The 23,672-nt window shown below is 42.3% G+C and overlaps 2 protein-coding genes and 1 long non-coding RNA gene across 5 annotated transcripts in view; 1 reads left to right on the top strand and 2 right to left on the bottom strand.

The window, feature by feature from the left end:
- Positions 1-27: 27 nt before the first annotated feature.
- atpv0e2 (ATPase H+ transporting V0 subunit e2) lies at positions 28-8,353 on the bottom strand. Its single transcript, XM_029427354.1, has 4 exons — positions 8,127-8,353; positions 6,484-6,531; positions 4,133-4,231; positions 28-2,456 (listed from the first exon to the last, which is right to left on the bottom strand). The coding sequence occupies exons 1-3, from the start codon at positions 8,228-8,230 to the stop codon at positions 4,138-4,140; spliced, it is 246 nt and encodes an 81-aa protein (XP_029283214.1). The 5' UTR covers positions 8,231-8,353; the 3' UTR covers positions 28-2,456; positions 4,133-4,137.
- A 4,619-nt stretch (positions 8,354-12,972) lies between these two features.
- Positions 12,973-16,930, bottom strand: LOC115005480 (uncharacterized). Its single transcript, XR_003831954.1, has 3 exons — positions 16,823-16,930; positions 16,482-16,571; positions 12,973-13,369 (listed from the first exon to the last, which is right to left on the bottom strand). It is a non-coding gene; the product is annotated as an uncharacterized LOC115005480 (long non-coding RNA).
- LOC115005479 (hsp70-Hsp90 organizing protein 3-like) overlaps positions 14,168-23,672 on the top strand; it is a 20,229-nt gene continuing 10,724 nt past the window's right edge. For 2 of the 3 annotated variants that reach the window (XR_003831953.1, XM_029427307.1), the window contains exons 1-5: positions 14,168-14,375; positions 21,566-21,648; positions 21,974-22,054; positions 22,628-22,687; positions 23,087-23,263. Coding sequence is in view for 2 of the 3 variants with exons in the window: in XM_029427307.1 (XP_029283167.1) it covers positions 14,330-14,375; positions 21,566-21,648; positions 21,974-22,054; positions 22,628-22,687; positions 23,087-23,263 (447 nt within the window). In the remaining variant the exon portion in view is untranslated. Of the gene's footprint in view, positions 14,376-21,565; positions 21,649-21,973; positions 22,055-22,601; positions 22,688-23,086; positions 23,264-23,672 lie in introns of those variants that run through there. The other variant, XM_029427309.1, reaches the window with a different exon arrangement.

The following is a 23,672-nucleotide window of genomic DNA, read 5'->3' as shown; positions in this document are numbered from 1 at the left end:
GTGCACAATGTCAACAGAGCAACAGGATCGTATGAGACATTTTTTAATTGGGTGTTTTCACATACAAGTCCACTCACATAGAAGCATTTACTTCACACTAATACAAGGTCACATACAGAAGCTCATGTTACTCACACACACACACACACACACACACACACACACACACACACACACACACACACACACACACACACACATCCTAGCTCCATCTATGTTGCCAGCAATATTTAACAGATAAGAAGCCAACAAAAGAAAATCCTGTGTGAGGTCAGTTCACACCCAGCGTGACGTGGGGGGGTGCCGTGTTCACGTCTTCGGCTCACTTTGTTGTCCGGGGGAGAACAACGTTCTTTGTTGTCGATGATTCGCTGACACTGAGAATGCGACTCTGTCCTTTCGCAGCTAACTATCACGCTGCGCTATGAGTGGGATTGGGAATGTAACAAACCCAAAACACAAGGGCTTCTGGGCACATCTGACAGCTGATGGTTGGTAAACTCAACAGGAGAGTCTGGACTCATATTCTGCTTTTTCTTCACGTGCTCTCGACCGTATGAACCGGAGACCTCAACACACCACTACAGTTACAGGAGCTGGTGTCACATTTGTGTCGACTCTCTGACAACATCTCCAACTTGGCAGGTTACCAAAACTCTGTCCAACGACTGAGCTACTTGTGAGTCCGCTTTTGTTTACAAGCTCTGGTTCACTTGAAATTGCAAACTAAACACCAGCATTCTGGCAGAACGCCTCAGCTTCCTGGTGTGTGTGTAGCTGACTGTACAGTACACGGCTGTATATCCACTTTTAGCTGCGTGCCACCACCACAACTACCAAAGAGGGCTGGAGGAAAAGATACAACGCAATTTGGTCTTTCTAAAAAGTAGCTGTATATTGATTTTGATTCTTTTTGGCTGAAGCAAAGTGGTTTTCGAGGAGGACGGGGATGGACAGTGTTCAGGGAGGTAGTGGTTCTCAGGGTTAGAAAAGGGGAGTGGAAGGGGGAGACGTAGTTGTGGTCGTGGCTCGCGGCCCAGACTCTTGGAGCAATCAGGAGGAGGCAGGTGTGCCAGCTTCTTATTCATAGCAAATGTTAGAAATGATAAAAGAGGTAACCTTTTTAAAGCCAAGTTATGTACACGTGTACCCAAGAACCACAGACGCCGCCTTCCGCTGCATCACGACAGAGTTACATTTGTGAACTTGAAATCATCAGTTAACTGTTTGGATCTGGGAAAGTTCAGGCTCCTATATGAGGCAAGAAACGCGAGCGCGTGATTGGACATCAGTGGGTGATCATGTGACTTGGTATAGTGTCGCATGGACGTATGAAGAGAACTGGAGGCAGGACTTGCTCAGTGGCGCACAAAGCCAAAAAGAGTGTAAAAATATGCATGAGTGTGCATCCGCGGGCCCGTGGAGCAAGTGTACGAGCGTGTTCCTTCAACCCGCCGCTCATTCACATCAACTGCTGCTTGAAAACAAACCCGGATTCGACCATCAGAGCATTTCCAACTTTCAGGAGGATTTAAATAAAGGTTGTTCACGTGTTCATAAAGATGGTGTGATATTATCACCAAATCTATCTGCAGCTACAATCCCAAAACATGGCCCTACAGTACATCTGCACAGAAGCAGGCGAGAACGGGCAGGATTTCATCAAAAGGGGTCGAGTGGAAAGAGACTGAATTGGGCGATGAGATCACCATGGCAACTAGGACCTCCGCGGTGTGGAGCAGGAGGAGTGTGGGAGGGGGCTTCATGCTGAAGTGCTCTAAAGTGGAGGGAATCGCTCTTCACTTTTATGGTTTTGGGAGATTCTCATGGCGGCGTTCCAAGCACTCACAGTAATGAATTCTTCACACACACACACACACACACACACACACACACACACACACACACACACACACACACACACACACCATTACATCACAGATAATAACAGTTATATAACAAGACCGTGTGGACACTGAGGTAATCACAACGCGCTTACACTAGTGTCCGCCGGCCAAATAAATACACATACTTAGAAGTTCATGTTCCCTGATGGCAGCGACTAAAAAAAAGAAATGTAAACAAACACAAAGTAAACTAAAGATTGCACATTTCAGAGAGTATTAACATCGAGTCCTAACAGACGGAGTTTCACTGGAAATCATTCTTAACAAAATAACAACACTTAATGCTTTCCTCATTTTACATTTGTTCACAAAACCTGCCATTCACTAAATCACAACTTCAAACTGCGTGCATCGTATTAATACACTAAATCTTAATTCCAGGTACTGTACATAGTTGTAAATATTTCCAAAGGCTGTAAATAAAACTGTGTGTGTGTGTCTGTGTGTGTGTGTGTGTGTGTGTGTGTGTGTGTGTGTGTGTGTGTGTGTGTTGAAATAAAGTCCAGCCAACCACAGGACAGGAGTGATGAGACGTCCCGTCACACAATCCTGGAACAGAGAACAGACAGATGTCAGCGCGAGTAATTCTCTTAAAGGAATATTCTCCCACATCTGAATCTATACATCTGTCAGTTTCTCCCTCGTGCTTCTTCCATTCCTAAAGAACACTTTCTCTGCTGCCTCCACGAGGAACGAATAATCCAAAACAACCAGAAAACAGTCTCGATGAATTGAAGTAAATGGAGCCGCAGATCTGAACACAGAATGAGAGGGAGCATCTATTCTTTACTCATTTCAAATCAATTGTACTTATATAGACCGATATCAAACATGACACATTGGCTTCACAATCTGCCCCCTCTGTCCGGAGACTCTCTGCAGAATGAACCGCTCTGATTGGCTGTTCAGTTTAAGCGAATCAGAAGCGGACGTGAGGAAAACAAACCTGTGAAGCTTCACGCGCGTGTTTATGGATAACTTCACGTCACTGCAACAAAGTGTTCAGCAGAGTTGTGGAAACACTTCTTAACAGCAGCTTGTTGGTTTATCTTCCAGCTGAAGACGAGCAGTCTCCCGCCGCCTGCTGGTGTCAAGTTTCCTCTCGCGCAGGCGCAGAACGCACGTGCTAGTTGGTGATCAGCTGTAGTCTTTGCGACGTGTTCCCAGATTCACGTGAGGCGACGCAACAGTCAACAGTTTGTTGTGTCTGCACCTTTAGATCCTTAAAACCCCAAACATACTATTCAGAAGTATTATGCTCTTCACGCGCCGCTCAGTCCAAAGTGTCTGCAGGAGTCTGGTGTCAGCATGTGTGTGAAGGAACTGCTGCTGCTAAACACATTCACTTTAATTCATCAAGACGTTTCTCTGTTTGCTGATTCTTCGCTCCCTCGGAGAGAATGCAAAGTAACCCGGGGTTAGTAAACGAGAGACAAAAGATCATTTTTATTAATATTTCTGTGCAGTTGGTGAACATCAGGAGCAGCTCAGTGATCTGCAGAGCTGACTGCTGTCCCTGTTCAGTGAGTCCTGCAGCCTGAGACAGGCGAGGACATTACGCAGCCTGAGGGGAAGGGAACATCTTCTCCTCATTATTTTGCCTCCTTTTGTATCTTCTTTAAGCTTTGTGTGTTTTTATGGAAACTGGAGTAACATTAGAAAGCAGTGAAACAGCAATTAGCATTAAGACTCTCGTCTTAAAGGCCCAATCAGGACATGCCTCCGTACACCTGGTGAAATACAGATACAGACTCCAGAGTTTCACTTACATAAGTAGCATAATGTGGCTTTCTTTATTCATTATAATTCAAAGTATAGATCTGGTGTTGATTAAATGACTGGTTTATCTTAGTTTAATTGACTACATTTGCATAAATTGGCAATTAGAATAAGTTTCTGAGACTTAGATGAGCCATAATATATATATATATATATATATATACTTAATATATATATTACACTTATTGCTTTTCTTCTGTAGAACCACAAACAGCCAGATTGTCTGAGTTGACCTGGTTTGAGTGCTTCATACAGTCGGTATAAAAATGAATAAATGTGATAAATATGCATTTTTATTCTTTAGTTCTTACCGGCCCATCTGAAGGAATGTTTCTGGTCAGTAACTGGTTGATAGCAATATATAAAACAACACACAAAGCATTAATAACATGTGGCTTTGTTTACATGTAGCTCACAGGTTGAACCTTCACGTCTGGTCCACTCACCTCCTTTACTCCCAGAAGTAGCGCAGATACCAGATGGTTTCATTCTTCAGCTGAGGGCCGAACAGAGGGTTGGTTTGAGCCAGGATGGCGACCAACCAGCTGAGTAAAGAGAGCAAAGAGAACTCTTATGTTACACGGGAACAATGTATAATGTATCTCTTCATAGGGAGAGTGTTGCTGCACCTTCAGAGCAACACTCTCACATTACTGTAACAAACACTACGAGTGTAAAGCAAACCACAGCAAACAGCTTAGCAACAGGTTCAAAGAGGCCGAGGCCACAAGAGACTCCACTTTCAATTTCCTCAAAGCTGCGCTCCGAGTGAATGTGATCACTATTGTATCACCTTATTAATCCAACACGATCGCCTGCGCAGCTGCTGATGAGTTAACCTGCAGGCTGACCCGTCCATCCCTCCTGTTCACACACACATCACGCGGGGCTTTGAATGCTCCTGCTCACAGAACTTCCTTCTTGTAGCGCAAACAGCGAAAATATCCCAAAATGTGCATTTCATGCTCACTGGACTTCCAGACGCTATTAGAGCCGTAAAGAGCTACAGGACCTTAAGCCAGCCTCATTGTTGGCCTATGACGGGGCCAAGCTCGGAAGGATCTACAAAGGACCCTTCCTTCACGTGTGTCATGTGATTCAGTGGCATTACCCTTCATAACAGCTGTTCTGTGCTGATGTGGGATTGACGAAGGAAAACATAAAGCCTTGTTTGAGTATCTAAATAAACTGAGTTAATGAAGAGGATTTAGTTTTCCTCCGAGTCGTGATGGAAGGAGGGAACTCTGCTTGGTGGTGATAATGCTCCTAAGAGAAGAAGAATGTCAAAGTGAAAGTACCGTCCATTATTACACGTGTAGAGAAGCTAACTGTAGTGTTTGATTGATACTAGTAGCTGCTAGCGTCTCACATGCTAACCTGACATGATCGTACCACTTAGTATTTACAGGAGCACTTTAATAAGGTGTCATTTGCAGCACTGTGGTTGGTTTGTGAATGGATGCAAATCTGATGGTAAGGTGCTGAATTCTACTTTGTGCAAGCTCAGCAGGCTAAATGCTAGTGCTGCGTAATCAGGGAAGATGGCTTCACTGGGTTTGACCTGATTGTTGCGTCCAACAAGGAGGTGATGTTTCCGAAGCTTGGTGAAAGGATGAACACGATCTTTCTATTTCCTTAACGTGAAACACTACAACACACGCATTAATAACATCATAAATGATGTTAACACAAAGGTCTAGGCCTATTTTATTTTGAATGTGCAAAAGAAGCACAGCCTATGCTTACAGAGCTAAACATTAACAGTTGAAGGTCATATTCATCGATATGATCAAGTCCTAACTAATCACAGTTCTCCAGATGGAAGTAATCCCTTCAATGACACATTCTGCACAATAAACCAATCAGTTCATCCACATTATATATTCCTTCCTTCTCCTTCTGCTTCCAATCAGCTCATTAACATGTCATTGATCGTGCTGATTTATAAAGAGTGACTCCTGCAGCCTGATGGTGAGTCCCCTGCAGCGGCTCCCTCTAGTGGCAGAGTGAGGATCCTACATGCTGTTACTCCATCGCCTCGGCTGAAGTACATCTTTCTTCTGGCTGTTTTTAGGATCATTTCTTCAATTTCAAACGGCAGGTACATTCCTGGTGATGCACCTCTGTGTCGTTGTTGTGTCAGAACACAAACACAATCATCAGAAGTGTTGCAATCTGACAGTTCTCTTGCAGATCTGTCACTTTCTGGTTGCTTCCCTCGGAGCAGGAGAGCTGCTGCTTGGTTTAGTCTCTCCTTGAGCCTAATATCTTGTTTCACTTTATTTGGATTCTCCTGGTAGGATCCACTTGTGCCGTTGGAAAGAGCTTCATGCATGCCCAGTTTGAATTCTTGCTGATAGTCAGCGGTTGCTGTTTCGCTCGAGTCTCTTCTTCTCTCAGCTGCACGCTCTCTTGCAAGAAACCCCTTACGATCGTTTTGTGACGTCTCCGTTGTTAAAGGATCATTTCCCTGCTTTCATTGATCTTCACTTCCCATTTCTGTCGTGCGTAATCACAGACGTACAACTGCCAAGTTTCAAGAGTGGGACACTTTGCTACGTCGTGTGTGACGACTGTACGCTCACAGCCTCCCTGGGAGATCTTATTAGAGAGAACTGGGAAAACACCAGCAAACTTTAGCTGAAGACACACTCACTGGTCCTTCGTAGAGGTGCGTTACAGGAAACACTCGTGCTTTAAAGTTTCATTATGCAGTTGTAATCAGAGCTGCAGGAAGTCACATCAACATGCAGTGACAGCAGCTTCACACCAAAGAAGAAGAGGAGTTTGTACTCACAACAAGTAGCAGCAGACGGCTGTGAGGATGAGACTGGTGACAATCACGCTGAGAAGGAAAACAGAAGCAGGTGACATGTCTGCAGCGCTCGTCAGGACATTTTCATATTCAGATACAGTGCTCATCAGGTGGACCAAGGTTTGTCCAAACATGAGACAATAATTAAAACATAGTTTTAGGTCAGAGGGATGTAAAGAGAAACTTTTACCTTTTTGTTTTTGGATACGTACTGCAGTATCAGTTTAACCTACATGTCCCACACTTCCTTTAAAGTAGCAATGCAGCAACTTTTATCAGCTTATACTATGATTCAAACGGTACATTTCGTTATTAATGTGAAAATATTGCATTTTGAAAATTGTTGCATGAAAGTGATGACGCAGCTTAATTAAAAGAACATGCCTTCATCATCCTTCTGTCTGTCTGATTTATAGAATTAGCACATAACTGACTATATCTCAATCAATGATGAAATGTAACTCAGTGAACGTGAAGGACTGCGCTGCACAGTCAAGGTCCTTGTACTTCATGCTTCAGCCGTGCTGCAGTGTGAACCACGTCTCTCCACACGAGTGCATGTTTGTGATGAAGTGAAGGATGAAGGCTTTATGTGTTGAGAAGATTACTAATCATTAAGTCTTTAAAAAGCCTCTTGATCAGCTGGAAAAAGCATCGTCACAAAGCTGGAGACAAACATGATGATCTCATAGAATCTGATGTGTACATTAAACTACCAACAGTGACGTATTCGTACTTTTACTAAAGTAAAGGATCTGAAAACTTCCAGCACTAATCACGATACAAAACTTTAGTTATCCACAGGGAAATGGATTTGCAGCAAGTGCCGTGCAAAGTAGGTCAGAGAGCAACTTCTGTATAGAGTGAGAATAAATGTTTTAATAAAGATTATCAATAAAGCTGTAAAACCAAATACAGTAGATAATGGCAGGGACGTAAACAGGTTAACTGTGTTGTGAATATCTCTGGTTAACAATAAGGTGCAAACACACACGCCATGCGTCCATATCACCTTTTCTATCTCCCAATTGTTCCCGAACTTCAAATATAATGTAACATCAAGATAAATGCAGTAACATATACAATATGTCTCACTATGTCACAAAACAAAGACTTGCAGAAGGAGAAATGTACCAATATGTCCTAATTGGTGTACTTGGGAACTGCTGAAGCGTTTCTGATTCAATCATTAAGTCAAATGACTTTTTAGTTTGCACGCAGCCTGTGAACCAGTCACGGCTTCAGCATCGCTGGTCTTCATCAAGTGACTGGATCAATCGTTTGGACTCCTTCAATATGAAGACCAAACATAACGTCACATATTTGACCCCAATGATGCTCATCTATCACTGTGTTGACCCTTTAACCTTACTGCGGGTCGGGGTGGAGGATGGATGGAGAGGATGCTGGGATGGACGCAGGATGACGCGCAGGGCCTCCATCACATGAGCACGAGCACGTTCGTCTATTTGTAAAGATGCTGTGCAAACAGTAAACATCGATTTTGAATAGTAAAAAAAAAGGAAAGCTTGCTATCTGAAATGAAATGTTAGTGTATGAAATGCAAGAAAACGCCGATTAATTGGATTTAATTGCAGCGAATTATCGGCAGCTCGATCACCTACCCCCGGTTGGGTCCTTTGGGGACTAGAAACGGAGCCACGACGCCCACCAGCCCCCATAACGTGGTGAAGCAGATCATCGGCAGGGCGAGAGAGTGAGAAACCATGGCTCCAGTCACAGGAAACAGCGAATATAGAAGAATTAATCTGGTTTGTCCTCTTGGAAATAAAGCGCATCAATGGCTGCTGACCCAGCCAGTCGCTTCCGTAATGTTTCCGCCCAGTTAAGCCAAAGCGACACGTGATTGGTCCAGAGCCAGGAGACAGCGGGTTCTGATTGGTTCAGCCGGCTGTCTGTTGGTATTACAGTGAGAGGGATTGGACGGATGTTTGTGCCAGCAGGTTGCAGGCGAGTGTGTGTGTTTTTCATCTTCATCCCAAAAATGTGGATCTGTCATCTGTGATTCATTTCCTCAGCAGGACAAATATATTTCTATTTAAAACACACACCTGCAGTTTATAACGTGACCAAATTAATTATTATCTCTTCATAACCTTACTTAGTTTTTGTCAGCAGTAAATATGTTGACCCAAGTTATCAAATCTACAAACAAACAAACAACTTCCACAATACAAAACAACTTTATAGTTATGAAATAATTGTTTGGAATAGAAACCTACACACACGCATGCACACATCCAGAGACTGCATCGTTAAACGCTAATTAAAACATTTTAAATAACCGTTTCTTCCTCTTAACACATGAAGATATTGATTTATACCAATACATCGAAGCCTTTGACAGACAAGACTGTGAATAAATGTGCAGTGGGTGTCAACAAACACGTATTCTGCGTTTCTGTTCTCACACACTGCCACTACAGTGAAGTCAATCATGTGTTTGTCATAAAAATGGTTCTCAGCTGACACTGCTTGAGTGTAAGTCATAATAATGTCTGAATAGATTCTAAACACTTTTGGAGACTCGGATTTACAGAACATTTTGCATTTTTAGGAGCTTTCAAATTCATAACGCACCTGATTGAGTTATTATCTGTAGTGCTTCACTCGCACTGTTTAACGTTTTAATTAGTGATAAACTGACACAGTTTCCCCGATCAACAGGATCAGCTTGGTTTTACAGTTACATACTGTTGAAAACTATCCTTAAAGAAACTCACAAAGTCAGGATCAAAATCAAATAAGAGTTTTAATCAATATTCTTCCAAGAAGGAGCCGAGTTATACATACAAAAGATGATCAAACTCACACACGTAAGCTTGTTAGACTGCTGTGTGCTGCTCAGAGGAGCGACTGTATATATATATATAGACAAAGATCAAAGGAAAGAACGGATTCAGATCAGTTTATTGCTTGTTTACAGTAAAGACACATGTGCTGATCAATCAACTGAGGAATGTTCTTTGACTGATCTGTAGTTCATCAGCAGTTCACACCGCTGCCCCCTGCTGTGACTCAGTATCTCTATAGTTCCCGTCAGTGCGTTGTATATTTAGTGGTTGTGTAACCGCTGGCTTCATGTGGCATTAAAATGTTCTCTGTTGTGACAATTTAAAGTCTTGACAAATATAACATTTTAAAAATACGACTCTGCAGAAACCCAGAAGTGTTTAACCCTCATTCTACCAACGTGTGTAACACACAAGGTCCACCAGCTGGGTCATAAACACAAGAACAAACTACTGTAAGGAACAACCATCACAGCAAAATGCTAACTTATTTATTTTCAAAAAATATTATAAATTATGTAATTAATGTCATCTGAAGAAAAAATGATTATTATTGTTTTAGGAAAGTTATTGTTAATTTGCATTTTGTGTGAAACAGAGGAAATCTGCGTCTGTCACCTTTTAAAATGACCGACAGTGACCCCACCCCCTCTGTGATACTTTAAATTATAACTCATGGCAAACATGTTATACATCTATTATATGTTATTAAACTGCATAAACTGCAATCCAATCCCCATTGGTATACTTTTAGGTATTTTTAAAAAGCACTAATTAAAACAGAAAACAATTATATGAAATCATTGATTGACAAAGTATTTGAATGATAGAATAAAGCGCCTGTGAGATATGACGGAGAAGTATAGCCCTGGGGTCTGCGGGACCCCAGGTGGTAGGATGAAGATTAATATCTCAGACATAATATTACAGTTTTAGTTTTTAATTGTATATCCAAAACTACATTGAACAAAGATGTAGTTCAAGACACAGCAGTTGATTTCCAACGCACCAGCTGTGTGTGCTGCTCTAAACTAGATTATGTTATTGCCTGGAAAGAACAAAGTGTGCACACTTTGCATGCTTCCGGGTCCTGGAGGCATGAAGGTCCTGGAGGCGTGCAGGTCCTGGAGTCGTGCAGGTCCTGGAGGCGTGCAGGTCCTGGAGGCGTGCAGGTCCTGGAGTCGTGCAGGTCCTGGAGTCGTGCAGGTCCTGGAGTCGTGCAGGTCCTGGAGGCATGAAGGTCCTGGAGGCGTGCAGGTCCTGGAGTTGTGCAGGTCCTGGAGTCGTGCAGGTCCTGGAGGCGTGCAGGTCCTGGAGTCGTGCAGGTCCTGGAGGCGTGCAGGTCCTGGAGGCGTGCAGGTCCTGGAGTCGTGCAGGTCCTGGAGTCGTGCAGGTCCTGGAGGCATGAAGGTCCTGGAGGCGTGCAGGTCCTGGAGTCGTGCAGGTCCTGGAGGCGTGCAGGTCCTGGAGGCGTGCAGGTCCTGGAGTCGTGCAGGTCCTGGAGTCGTGCAGGTCCTGGAGGCGTGCAGGTCCTGGAGTCGTGCAGGTCCTGGAGGCGTGCAGGTCCTGGAGTTGTGCAGGTCCTGGAGTCGTGCAGGTCCTGGAGGCGTGCAGGTCCTGGAGTCGTGCAGGTCCTGGAGGCGTGAAGGTCCTGGAGTCGTACAGGTCCTGGAGGGATGGCAGATTGCAGCTGATCACCTTGTCTGCAGAGCGAATGAGACGCTGACCTTGTCCCGGTCAGCGGCAGCAGCGTACCAGATGGTGATGGAGGAGGTGAGGATGGACTCGATGATGGCAGAGTAGAAGTGCACCATCATCATCTTTGGCAGGTTGAATTTCCTCAGCTGACGCAGGAAGTACATCCTCTGCTGTGCCTTCTTGATGAGGGAGCTGGTGTTCAGCTCCCACTTCAGGTCCTGGGCGATGATGGTGCCCAGAAAGCATAAGGACTCCACTGTGTCCACAGGGGAGTCACACAGGATGATTGGGGCCGGTGTGGCTGGGCTCTTCCTGAAGTCCTCTATCATCTCCACTGTCTTTAGAGCGTTGAGCTCCAAGTGGTTCATACTGCACCAGGTCACCAGTCGTTCAATCTCCCACTGATGCCCGCCAGAGATGAGTCCGATGAGGGTGCTGTCGTCCGCGAACGTCAGGAGCTCGACGGACCAGTGACTGGAGGTGCAGCTGTTGGTGTACAGGGAGAAGAGCAGAGGAGAAAGAACGCAGCCCTGGGGGGATCCGGTGCTGATGGTCCTGAAGTCAGAGACATGTTTCCCCAGCTTCACGTGCTGTCTCCTGTCCGACAGGAAGTCCGTGATCCACCTGCAGGTGGCGTCAGGCACGCTCAGCTGGCAGAGCTTGTCTTGTAGCAGAGCTGGGATGATGGTGTTGAAGGCAGAGCTGAAGTCCACAAACAGGATCCTGGCGTAGGTTCCTGCGGAGTCCAGGTGCTGGAGAATGTAGTGGAGGGCCATGTTGACAGTATCGCCTACAGACCTGTTGGCTCTGTAGGCGAACTGCAGGGGGTCCAGGAGTGGGTCTGTGATGGATTTGAGGTGGGACAGGACAAGGACTCAAAGGACTTCATTACTACAGAGGTCAGGGCGGCGGTAGTCATTTAGTCCTGTGATCCTTGTTTTTTTGGGGACGGGGATGATGGTGGAGGCCTTGAAGCATGCTGGCACGTGGCATGTCTCCAGTGAGGTGTTAAACATGTCTGAACACTGGAGACATCTGATCAGCACAATGCTTCAAAGTGGAGGGAGAGACAGTCAGGTCCGGCTGCTTTGCGGGGTTTCTGCCTCTTGAATAGGGTGTTGACGTCCCTCTTAAGAATGGAGAGAGGTGTCACTGTGGAAGTAGGGGGGAGGGGGTTGCTGAGGTGGGCAGTAGTGGAGAGGCTAAGGCCTCTGCTGAGGTGGGGGAGATGGGGCTCCTGGGACGGAGCTGATGAAGAGTGTCGCGGGGGATGGTGTCAGGTCTGTCCCATTGTCTTTCAAAGCGACAGTAGAACTCATTCAGTTCATTGGCGAGGCGCGAATCACTAATGGGGTGGGGGGCTCTAGGCTTATAGTTGGTGATCTGCCTCAGCCCTCTCCAGACAGTGGCAGAGTCATTGGCTGAGAACTGCTGTTGAAGTTTCTCAGAGTACTGTCGTTTAGCTTCTCTCACCGCCTTGCTGAACTTGTACTTTGACTCTATAAACCTTTCGCTGTCCCCACTCTTGAATGCGTCCTCCTTTTCCAACCGTAACTGCCTGAGTTTGGCTGTGAACCAGGGTTTGTCATTGTTGTAACTCACCCTGGTGCGTGATGGTACACAGCTGTCCTCACAGAAGCTGATGTATGACGTCACAGCCTCTGTGTACTCATCCAGACTGTTGGTAGCAAACCTAAAAACATCCCAGTCAGTACAGTCCAGACATGCCTGGAGATCCTCCACAGCCTCACTGGTCCACTTCTTTGATGTCCTCACAACAGGTTTACAGAGCTTCAGTTTCTGCCTGTATGCAGGAATGAGGTGGACCATGACGTGGTCAGAGTGACCAAGTGCAGCACAGGGGACGGCATGATAAGCACCGCTGACTGTGGTGTAACAGTGATCCAAAATATTCCCCTCTCTGCTCGGACATTTAACAAACTGTTTATATTTGGGGAGTTTGTGGTTGAGTTTTCCTTTGTTAAAGTCCCCGAGGACAATAACTAAGGAGTCCGGGTATGTCCGCTCCACATTCAGGATCTGATCGGCGAGCACGTGCTGCGCATCCTGCACGTTGGCCGGCAGTGGAATGTAAACACCGACCAGAATGTGGATATTCCCTTTAACACATGCAAAGATGGCCTCTTTGTTGAACCACCCAGTGGCGAATGTGCAGTCTACATTCCTTGTGCAGTTTCCTGCAATTCATCTTATCTGTACCCACAAATATTCATTCCATCCAGACCAGAGAGCTCTCCAGTTTTAAGTGGGTCAACTTGCCAGGAAATACCAGATGGCTTACAGTCTGTGGTTCTCAGGATATTTCTCATTTCTTGGCTAGACTGGAGGATTGTTCCCTTTTGGGACAATAGAAAGAAAGTTCTGAAACAGTTGCTTTTATAGGCCTTTTGGATTGTAAAAGAATGTCCTTGAACAAAATAACGTATTATTATTGTAAATGATTGGAATGTTTCTGTGTCATATTTGTTAAATAGTATGCTTGCTTGTAGACACAGGCATATTTAACATGTTGCATGTCATTTACATGCTTCTACACACTGACAAATTAATTGGAATTAATACATTTGAAGTGTACCATCTGAACACTGTCTCCCTCAAATAAAAACCAAATCACATACTGTGGTTTTATCCAGAATCTTCCAAAGAATTTTCAGTTGCATATCCGCTCCTTTCTAGGATCTGATAGCAAACTATGGAATTGATAAAAGTGTTACCAATAATGCAAAAGTGCAATAGATTAAAAATGGAATAAAACTAAATAAAATACTAATTAAAAAAAGTCTAAAATATAGTTTTAGTTCAGTAACAGTATAGTAATAAATTGCCACGTGTTTAATAAACACAATAAAAGGGCAGTAGAGAAATTAATCAATGAAACACACAGGAGAACAGGAACATCTTTAATTTAGAAAAGAGATATTTAATGGGGGATTATGTTTCGAACTACATTTAATCCCTAAATCCTAAAAAATCTGATTATAAACCATAATAAGAGTTATAACCAGAAGGCTAATGTCCATCCTTTTATTTTGATTGTTGTATCCGGAAGTCGTCTTCAAATTCTGCCCGTCATTGTTTTATTGTTGCAAGTGCCAACCGGAAGTGGTGTTCGTCGTGACGGGGTTTAGCTTGAGAGTTGTGACGGGACAGGCGGAGGAGGATCAACGGGCATAATTTCACATGAACCGGTAGCCTCTCCGGAGAGGTGTCAGCGGTAAATGAAGACAGAAGACTTCCCGTCGGTAGTTTATATTGTATTTACGGTGTGTGTCGGTGATGTCGGACGGTGAAAGCTGATGAAGTTCACCCGGGATATCTGCCGGTTGCTGGGTTTAGGAGGCGGTGAGTAAAACGGGCTGCCGTTGACAACTTTAGTTTTCTCGGGCAGATAAAATAGTGCCACAGGTTATGTGGAGTTTAGCTGTGATTGATCCTTTTAAATTCAAACCCGTACTGAACAATACATTTCACATTACAGCCTCTAAATATTATTGGACAAATGGGTGAACATACATGTGTGAAATGGGTAAATACATGTTTACAGTGCGTTATATTGTGTTTGCTAATGGACACTGGAACTTTAGCTAACGGCTAAATACAGCGCAATTATCTGCGTGAGTGCATAATTATATTAAATTACACTTTCTAATTCATTCTAAGGGTTTTTATTGTTTTTATTCTTGCCTAATTAGCCTTACAGAAATTGTCTTTTTTTTTGTTATCATTATTTTACTTTTTCCCTTATTTTGTAACGTTTGAACTATATTTATAGGGAAACGAAAGTTAACGTTAATTCTGGATGAATGTCAGACTTTAGTTTTTTTAATACCCATATTTTTGTTTTTTAATAAGTGTTTATAAGTGTGAAAGTAAATGCATTGTTTGTGTGACTCCAACACACAGTGATCCACAATGAAAGGATGCTTGTGTTTGCCCATGCTGTGTGAGTGTGTGAGTGTGTGAATGTCACCAGAGCTTCACTTTCACCCCAGAGCTCATTAAAGCCGTGCGATTTGTCAAGTTATTTTTGCATAATTAACATAACGGCCAATTTTGCAGTTGTATAACCATGTCCAGTGACTTCCACGCTTGCGAGTCATGGACGTGGGACTCTTTCCCATCTCTACCTTCCATCACTGACATTAGCACAAACCCCAAGCAGCCACCATTCTTAAATTCAACCCAGAATTACCCTAACCCCAACTCGTTATCTCTGCAATGCCAAACTACAACCTGACGTTACCCTATAGTAAGCCCTTACCCCAGTCATGGCGGGCAGCACTAACATACACTGGAAAAGGAAAAAGACCTGTTACTACTAAAGACTAAAGACCTTTTCATAAGTTCAGCATCACCTTGCTGCATATTTAGTTCTGTCATTGCAGTTCTTTAAATTGATACTTCCCCACAAAAGAATCCATTTGATCCACTTGTGTTGATGTTTGATATATTTAGACTCGGCTGGCATCATGTCATAAACCCAACCAAAAACATTTGACTGGCAAATGAGTTGTCGCTACGCCACAAGAATGTACAGGAACTGGTTTGACCACAGTTGCAGCTCAAAGTCTCTCATACGGTCAAATCTGATAGAAAATAACTCTTTCATGCAGCAGAGGTTGAATGAAGCTTTGTTGGTATCTCAACATGAGTGTTGGGAAAGACATTTCGGATATGATCCTTGGCTGCAACCTGTGAAAAGCTACTCTCATAAGAAACAATGTTGTTATGAACGTTTATCTTCCCTGAAACAACTAACATTTCACTTTAATGAAATAAAACATGAATCATTTGATGAAGAGTTGCTATCTCACACAGTGAATTTAGCATGAAAATGTTTCCAGTTATTATCTTTGCTCAACAACCTTAACTTTCAGCTGCGGGAACATAACCATTCCCACAGGACGAGCACATGAGAACACCGTGTCCACTTTTTGATATTTTATGATGACGAAGAACCTAACCTTGACATTATTCATGTCCACGATAATGCTTGTAGACTTTGTGAACAGTAAAGTACTGTGAGAGTCTGACTTTTATCCAGCAGAGCTGATTTAAAACCAAAGGTACCTTTCTTTTCTGAAGAGAGATAACATTTTAATGTAATACACAATCACACTCACACTAAATAGCTTTGTTGAATACTAACGTCCCGACTAATACACCTATTTAATTACATCTTACCATGTCAGTGCAGAAGAAGTCTGATCAACACCATCAAGCACACAAACCTGCAGGTCTCAACCCTTTAAAAATCATGCAAACACTCTTATTAGTAAAAAAGAAAAAGCATCATTAGTCAAATGTTGAACTGTGGTGCCTGCAGCATGGCCATGGCAGCAGGAGACATTTGTGTTTAGACAAACGCCTACATCGTAAACACAATCTCCTCTTCCTGTCATTCATTTCTTCCTGACTTAAATTAGGTTTGTATCCAATCAGTCCTACCGTGTTCATCGTACTTCTTGTCCTTGGAACGTCTCGCTCTGGTACATCATACTCCTCACTTGGCAGACACTTCCTCTGCTTACTTCTGCACTTTTGTTTAAAGAAAGAAAAGAACGCTGGCTTTGTGCAGGACTTTGAACCCTATCTGATGCTCTTCATTATGACGTAACATAGACGTGATAGTTAACAAAACATTCCTTCACGAAACAACAACACACTTACAAATGCCAAAGTCTTCTGTATTTAACACACTGATACAATGAAATCCCTGACAAAGCTTAAAGCTATTAATCATATCAGTAATCACAATTAATTCAGCTCTGACTGATGACACCGCTCACCTCTCATGACTCAAAGTGCTTTTTAAAGCGAATGTGAAGTGAATCAGAAGCAAGTCAAAATAACATTTAGTAGAAGTGGACCTCTGCATGTGACCTCACCACGGTGTGGTTTGTTTTGTGCCAGCACAGAGGAAGTATATGTTGATGAGTCAGAGGGAGAGCCCTTCACTCTTGTGTGTGTCTGTTCGGTGAATATGCGAAAGGAGGGGCAGGCGATACAGTGTTCACTACACACACTCATGAGCTCTGGGTTTCCTGTTCCTTGAAATGATTTAGCTAAAGAAAGAATGACAGAGAGACAACCGCACCCTGTTGAATGTAATGCTCTTGTCTTAGTTTATACGAATAACAATCAAATTACCTTTTGTTTTGTGTGTGATAGACATTTTATTTCTATCACATCAGCAACCAGCACGGCTGACTTGTAGGAGAGATTGCAACCGGCTCCACGGTGAAGGAACTTGTTGCAAAAAGGGAAGCAACAGACTTCAGAACGTTTTATGAAATGCCCCGGACACTTTGAGTGTGTTGCGTAAACTCTAACGGGCTTTTCACTTCTTAGCTAACAGTTAACTTGGCCCCTTTTCACACACACATTATTATTATCCCAGCGTTAACAGATTCAGCACTCAGTGACACAAGTTACAGCAGACGAGGAATACATAATAAGAATAATATAAAGGTTGTTTAGACTTGTGGTTCATTTTATTTTGATTATATTGTTTACAAAATCTGAATCTCACTCGAAACGTATTTTTATTTAAGTACTAAAGTGAAAGTAAATGCTACTTAAGGTAAGTAGTCTATTGTGCTGAACGCCATGATTAAAATAACTTCTATTCGAGAATATAATTATTCTGGAAACTTGTGTGTTTTTTAATGTTTATCTCCATGTGGAAAAAACACATAACACATCGTGTGTGTGTGTGTGTGTGTGTGTGTGTGTGTGTGTGTGTGTTTAAAAGAGGGGAGGAAACCGCCATGGCCGCCCGGCAGCCTTGAGAACCAGATTTCAGCACAGGTGCTTTCATATCAAACAGTGACGCGTGGTCGGTGTAACCCTCAACTTCCTTCAACATGTTTGTAGTTCAGATAAAACGGCTCCTTTTTTACTGCAACGTCAGACGGAGTCCATTGCACAAGTAAACGGTAGTAATTTCAAAGAACGCAAGTCTGTTGACAATTTGCCAATTATGTATTAACTCACATCGCAAATCACTTTGTGATGCATGTGGAGAACACGTGGAAACAACTCGGTGGCTGTGGGCTGATGTGCAATCAAATCAAAACAATATGTTACGTAATCGAATATCTTTGGCGGTGATACTGTTATAGAGTGCTTGGCTGTGCGACTGTAACGTAAGAAAGACTTGGAGTAAGTACATAGTTCCCTCAGACATGTTGAGTGAGCGTACGTGCAGGTTTCCGTCACATTCACACGATGAACGCAAAGTGAATTCTAAACGGATTCCCTCTGCAAACAAATGTGAGTTTTCTGTAGTTGGCGCAAACTGAAGTGAAGTGAAGTGAAGACTGGAATTGACCAGAACATGTACGGTCAGCTGATCCCAAAGCTGTGTGACCGGACTTCATGAAGTTAGACACAAAAGTCAAATAGAGAAATAGAAAATAACAGAAACAGTTTGTCAAGACAAAACAATCCACTTGGACTTGAACATGTTCACCCAAGAGGGAGTCTCAGGTATTTAACTCTCATGGCGTTGTTCACACCATGACGAGTTAATCTGATGGCCAGACGACAGAGGATGACTTAGTGTCGCCTTCTACTCCCCGAGTGGATGAGAATAATCTTCACAGAGAAGGGAAAGTTTTAAGATGAGTCACACACAGTCGGTGCACGCTCCAGCTTTCAAAGTCACATGATTAACGCACAATAATAAAACCCACCTTGTTTCTTTTGTCTTCTTGTGTTTGCAGAATGAAAACTGAAACAAAGGCTTCCTTTACGTTACGTGTTGTAACCTTGAAATGGCATTATTACACTAACACGCTAAAACAACTGCCTGCTGTTGAGCTTTAAAGTGAAACCATTTTAGAATCTGCAAATGAAAACTATGCAGGTAGTTCAAGTGTCTTAATCAAGTCAGAGTGCAGATTGGTGTTCAACAGGTTTTCTCTACCTGATCAGACTTCTTGTTTGACATCCCTCTCACCCCCCCCCTCAATGTTAAAGTTATGCACATTCACATTTCCAATAGCCATTTCATTAGTGGGAGCTGTGCTCAAGATCTCCAAACATCCTGAAGGAGTTTCCTATTTAAACCTATAATTTCACATTGACTAAATGTGGATGGTTGTCCAAGACAAGCGTGTTATCGCCCCACAAACATCCTCCCTGCTTGTCTTTAGTTAGTCCTGCTTTTCACTGGCTTTTGCTCTTTCTGTGCGGCAGGTGGTTTCAGGTGGTTTCAGGTGGTTCCAGGTGGTTCCAGGTGGTTCCAGGTGGTTCCAGGTGGTTCCAGGTGGTGTTGTGGCTGTTAATGCCAAACAGATTCAGTTTCTGCTCATTCCAAAGGTTTCTGAACAGACGAGGAACTATTCCGAGACAGAGTTTTCTCCCCTCGCATTTCATTTGTCAACATCTTGTGTTTGAGCGAAAAGAGTGTTGGCTTGAGAATGTGCAGTTTACAGAGATGCAACCTGTAGCCCAGATATGGGAGAGTTAGTTTTTATTAAGAGGTTTGGAGAAACGTTTTAAGTTTAGGTTCAGTATGTTGCCCAAGGACACTTCAACATGTAGGACGCAGGGGCCAGGTTAGTGGACGACCGCTCGACCCCCCCCCAGAGCCACAGCCGCCCCTATTATTCCAAGATATCTAAATGTGCGAGTTTGTTGATGCAAAATTAGAAAAAAGGAAAAGTTACTTTATATCCTGAGATGACCTCATAAGCATCCAAGAGAGTGTGTAACGCACACCAAGGGTTGTAGTGAGGTGCTGATTCCTGGAAGTAGAAGAAGACCTGAGGGCCGAAAGTTCATCTGAATAATAGAGAAATGGAAATGCATATGGAGAGCTTTCTTCATATAAAGAATTATATCATCAGATAGAAGACTAATTGCCAAAAGCTTAGTTGCTAATACGAGAGAGAGACAAGCGACGGGTCTGCTGGAGCTACTCAGGGGGAAAGCAGTTGACTTTTGTCCATTGGCGATAATTCTGGCTTGAGTTTTTTAAATTTATAAAGCATGTTGACCCAATTGATACAAGAAGAGCCAAACCCAAACTTAGCCAAGGCCCAGAACAGATAAGACCACTCGAAACTGTCAAAAGCCTTCTCAGCGTCCAGAGTAACAGCCACGCAGGCCTGGAACTTGTCAACTGGATGATTTTGAAGAGCGAGCACAGATTACTGGCAGAGGATTGTTTCAAAATGAAGCTGCTTTGGAAGCACGCAGCCCCCACAAAACCTCATTGGGCGTATAGATGCATTCATTTATGCTTACATGTGATCATTTAATTCTACAAACAAATCTTAGGCCCTTTGCTCTTTGCTCGTATGTCCATTAAGAAATGCTAAGCTGCTTTTTCTTGCATGAAAAGGAAATCCTGCCAGGATCTAAAGCCTCCAAAGTCGTCCTCCATGCTTGTTAACTGATGGCCCTGTAAATAGACGGCGGAGAGTCAAATACTGCAAGGGAAACAGGCGGCTGCTGCTGCTGCTATGAGCAACTGATCTGCTTCAGCAAAGTGAGCTCAAAGTGAAAGTTTACTACCATCCAAGTTCTGATACCGTAGCTGGTAAATGTGACGACCCAGTGGGATAACATGGTTCTGTTGATATTTAAATATGAGTGAGAGAGTAAAATATTTTTAGAATGCTTCTGGGTACCTGAACACTATTTCTGTCCAGGGGCCCCTTCGATATTTCTGGTGACCTCCTAGTGTGGCATGAGGGGGAGGGAGGAGGACTCTTTACAAGCCACACGCCTGCCTGGTGCCATATTAACATGCACCAAAAACTGGTTTTGTCAGATTTATGAGATTGCATAGTGTTGATACTTGTTAACAATTCAAATTGGCCTTTTATAATTTGCATCTTGAATATTCTTTGGAAGAATTAATCACTTTTAAGAATACATTCCTTATTGACGGATCTCAAATTTCAGTGAAATTACAGCATTAAAACATATTTTACTCGTATTGGCTTCTTCATTATCAAAGTGCTGTGAAGATTGTGCAGAATTACCATTATTATTATCATTATTATTATCATTATTATCATTATCATTATTATTATTATTATCATTATCATTATCATTATTATCATTATTATTATTATTATTATTATTATTATTATTATTATTATTATTATTATCATTATTATCATTATCATTATTATTATTATTATATCATTATTATCATTATCATTATCATTATTATTATTATTATCATTATCATTATCATTATTATTATTATCATTATTATTATTATCATTATTATTATTATTATTATTATTATTATTATTATTATTATTATTATCATTATTATTATTATTATTATTATTAGTCATTTAGCAGACGGTCTTATCCAGAGTGGCAGCCTGGTATTGAACTCACAACGGTGTTCTATTAGGATGTAACTCTTATTATGCTGCATTAAACACATCTCTGGATGATATTTGTATAACTATATATATATATATATATATATATATATATATATATATATATAAAATAAATAAATATACAAAAAATATAAATAAATGTTTGTGTGTCTTCAGGAGGGCCATGTGAGGAGGAGATGGAGGTTCAGAATGGATCTCCTGACCTGACAGACAGAAGAAAAGACCAAGGCTCATCACAGGTAGACTGAAAGATTACTGTAATATATATTATATATATATATATATATATATATATATATATATATATATATATATATATATATATATATATATATATATATATATATATTATAGATTAGTTTGCACTCTGTTGTAGAAATACTATGTTGCACTTATGTATGAAAAATGAAGTGGATTATTAGTAGAAAATGACTAAATGTACTTCTAGGGTTCTGCAAAAACATAGATCAACTCCAGACAAACAAAGTAAAAATATATCCCCCCAAGATATACTGGTCTCAAAAGCTGTGTGTGTGTGTGTGTGTGTGTGTGCGTCTCATGCAGGCGATGCTGAACAGTGAGGAGGGTTTGGATGATGAAGAGCGAACAAGAAGGAGAGCCGAGAGGAGGAGAGCTAAAAGGAAAGTGAGTGACAAGAATCCGCCTGACATTACTGACATGACTACCAAAACTAATAAACATTATATTATATTATATTATGTACAGCACCCGTACAAATGGATTGGCACTAAAACATTTAAATTAAAAAACAGAAGATACCCTAACAACTGCCCTGAAATAATACGCCATATTTAAAAGAATAATTACGTTTTGTCTCCATATTGTCACATCACACATCAGGCTACCTTTACAGTACAGTCCTGCTTTAACGTGCACCACATCCACGAGTAACTAAACGTAAGCTTAAACATGCACGCTGCAGCTCATGTCTTTATTGTTTATGATTAGTTTTAGTAACTGAAATGAATGCGTCTCCTACATTCCTCCACCATACCCTTGTTTACTCATGTCACCTGTCTTCACTCCTATTTCACAGTCGTTACTGTATTTACCTGCTCCCTTGTTTCCAAACATACCACACCCTTCTTCTTAACTCTTCTGTGTTCTCACTTGTTACGACACACCTGACTTCTACACTCGTGTCCATACATGTCTCTGTACCATCCCACAGCCACCATGTACATGCTCTCCTTTCAGAGGCAGAAAGAACGGAAGAAACTGGAGAAAGGGGACAGGATGGAGGACGCTTCGGAGCAGGTGAGAACAAAGGAGCCTACATCTTTCTGTCCATGTGTATCCACTCATGCACGTGTACACACATGCCCGGATGTGCATGTGTTTGATGTCTGCTTATATATATATATATATATTTCAAATTCCATAATAATGTTTCCATTAAATTGTTGCACAGATCAATTTTCTGTAATTCATGTTTTGAGTAAAAAAGGTTCCTGAACCAAATCCAACAGGAAGTAACTCTATGACCTTTTATCCACGCAATCCTGATCGTCCAATAGATGTTATATTTTAAATGCATTGCTCAACGCACTTCTGCTGATAGCTTTTGCCTTTGTGTTACACAATACCTCAGTAAACTCCCGTATGTGAGCTCTTCCTCTGGGCTGATTTTGTAATCATGATTTTCACTCTTAACAGGAAGAGGAAGCGGCTGGAGCGGGTTCAGAGAGTGACAGTGAGGAGGAACTGAAAGAGGAAGAGGAGGAATGGACCGCCGTTCGTCCCAGAAACAAATGCAGCCCTGACTCAGTCCCTGCCCTCGTGGCACCAGAGAACAAGAGCAACGGCCCGCTGCCCCACAGAACCTCAGAGGAGGTGAGTTGAAGCCTGACGGCACATTTAGTAGATCATTCGTTCCTTCAGAATAAACATTAAAACAGGGCCAGCGGGTCGGATCCCTCTCTGCTCACCGTTAACTTGTATATCAAGTATCACATTATATTATTATGTTTTAGAGTATACAAATATAAATGTCATCCATCTAGTAAGTTTAGGGGATTAAACAAAGTAAATGAATCAACTTAGCATGAGTAGACTTGTCTTTAGCTTATGTTCAACATTAATGAAGCTGCATGAAGCTCACCTTCCTTCCTTAGAACAGGACCGATACTTCTATCTTTAGGCTGTTACTTTGTGGCAGCTGCGTCTGATTGGCTGCCCTGTAAAAACTGACCAAAAAAGAGAAGTTAACACTGCAGAGCTTCTATAAACTGCTCCACACACG

The sequence above is a fragment of the Cottoperca gobio genome, unplaced genomic scaffold (genome assembly GCF_900634415.1).
Source record: "Cottoperca gobio unplaced genomic scaffold, fCotGob3.1 fCotGob3_30arrow_ctg1, whole genome shotgun sequence".
NCBI classification, from domain to species: Eukaryota; Metazoa; Chordata; class Actinopteri; order Perciformes; family Bovichtidae; genus Cottoperca; species Cottoperca gobio.
This window is presented reverse-complemented; position numbering and strand designations above follow the sequence as displayed.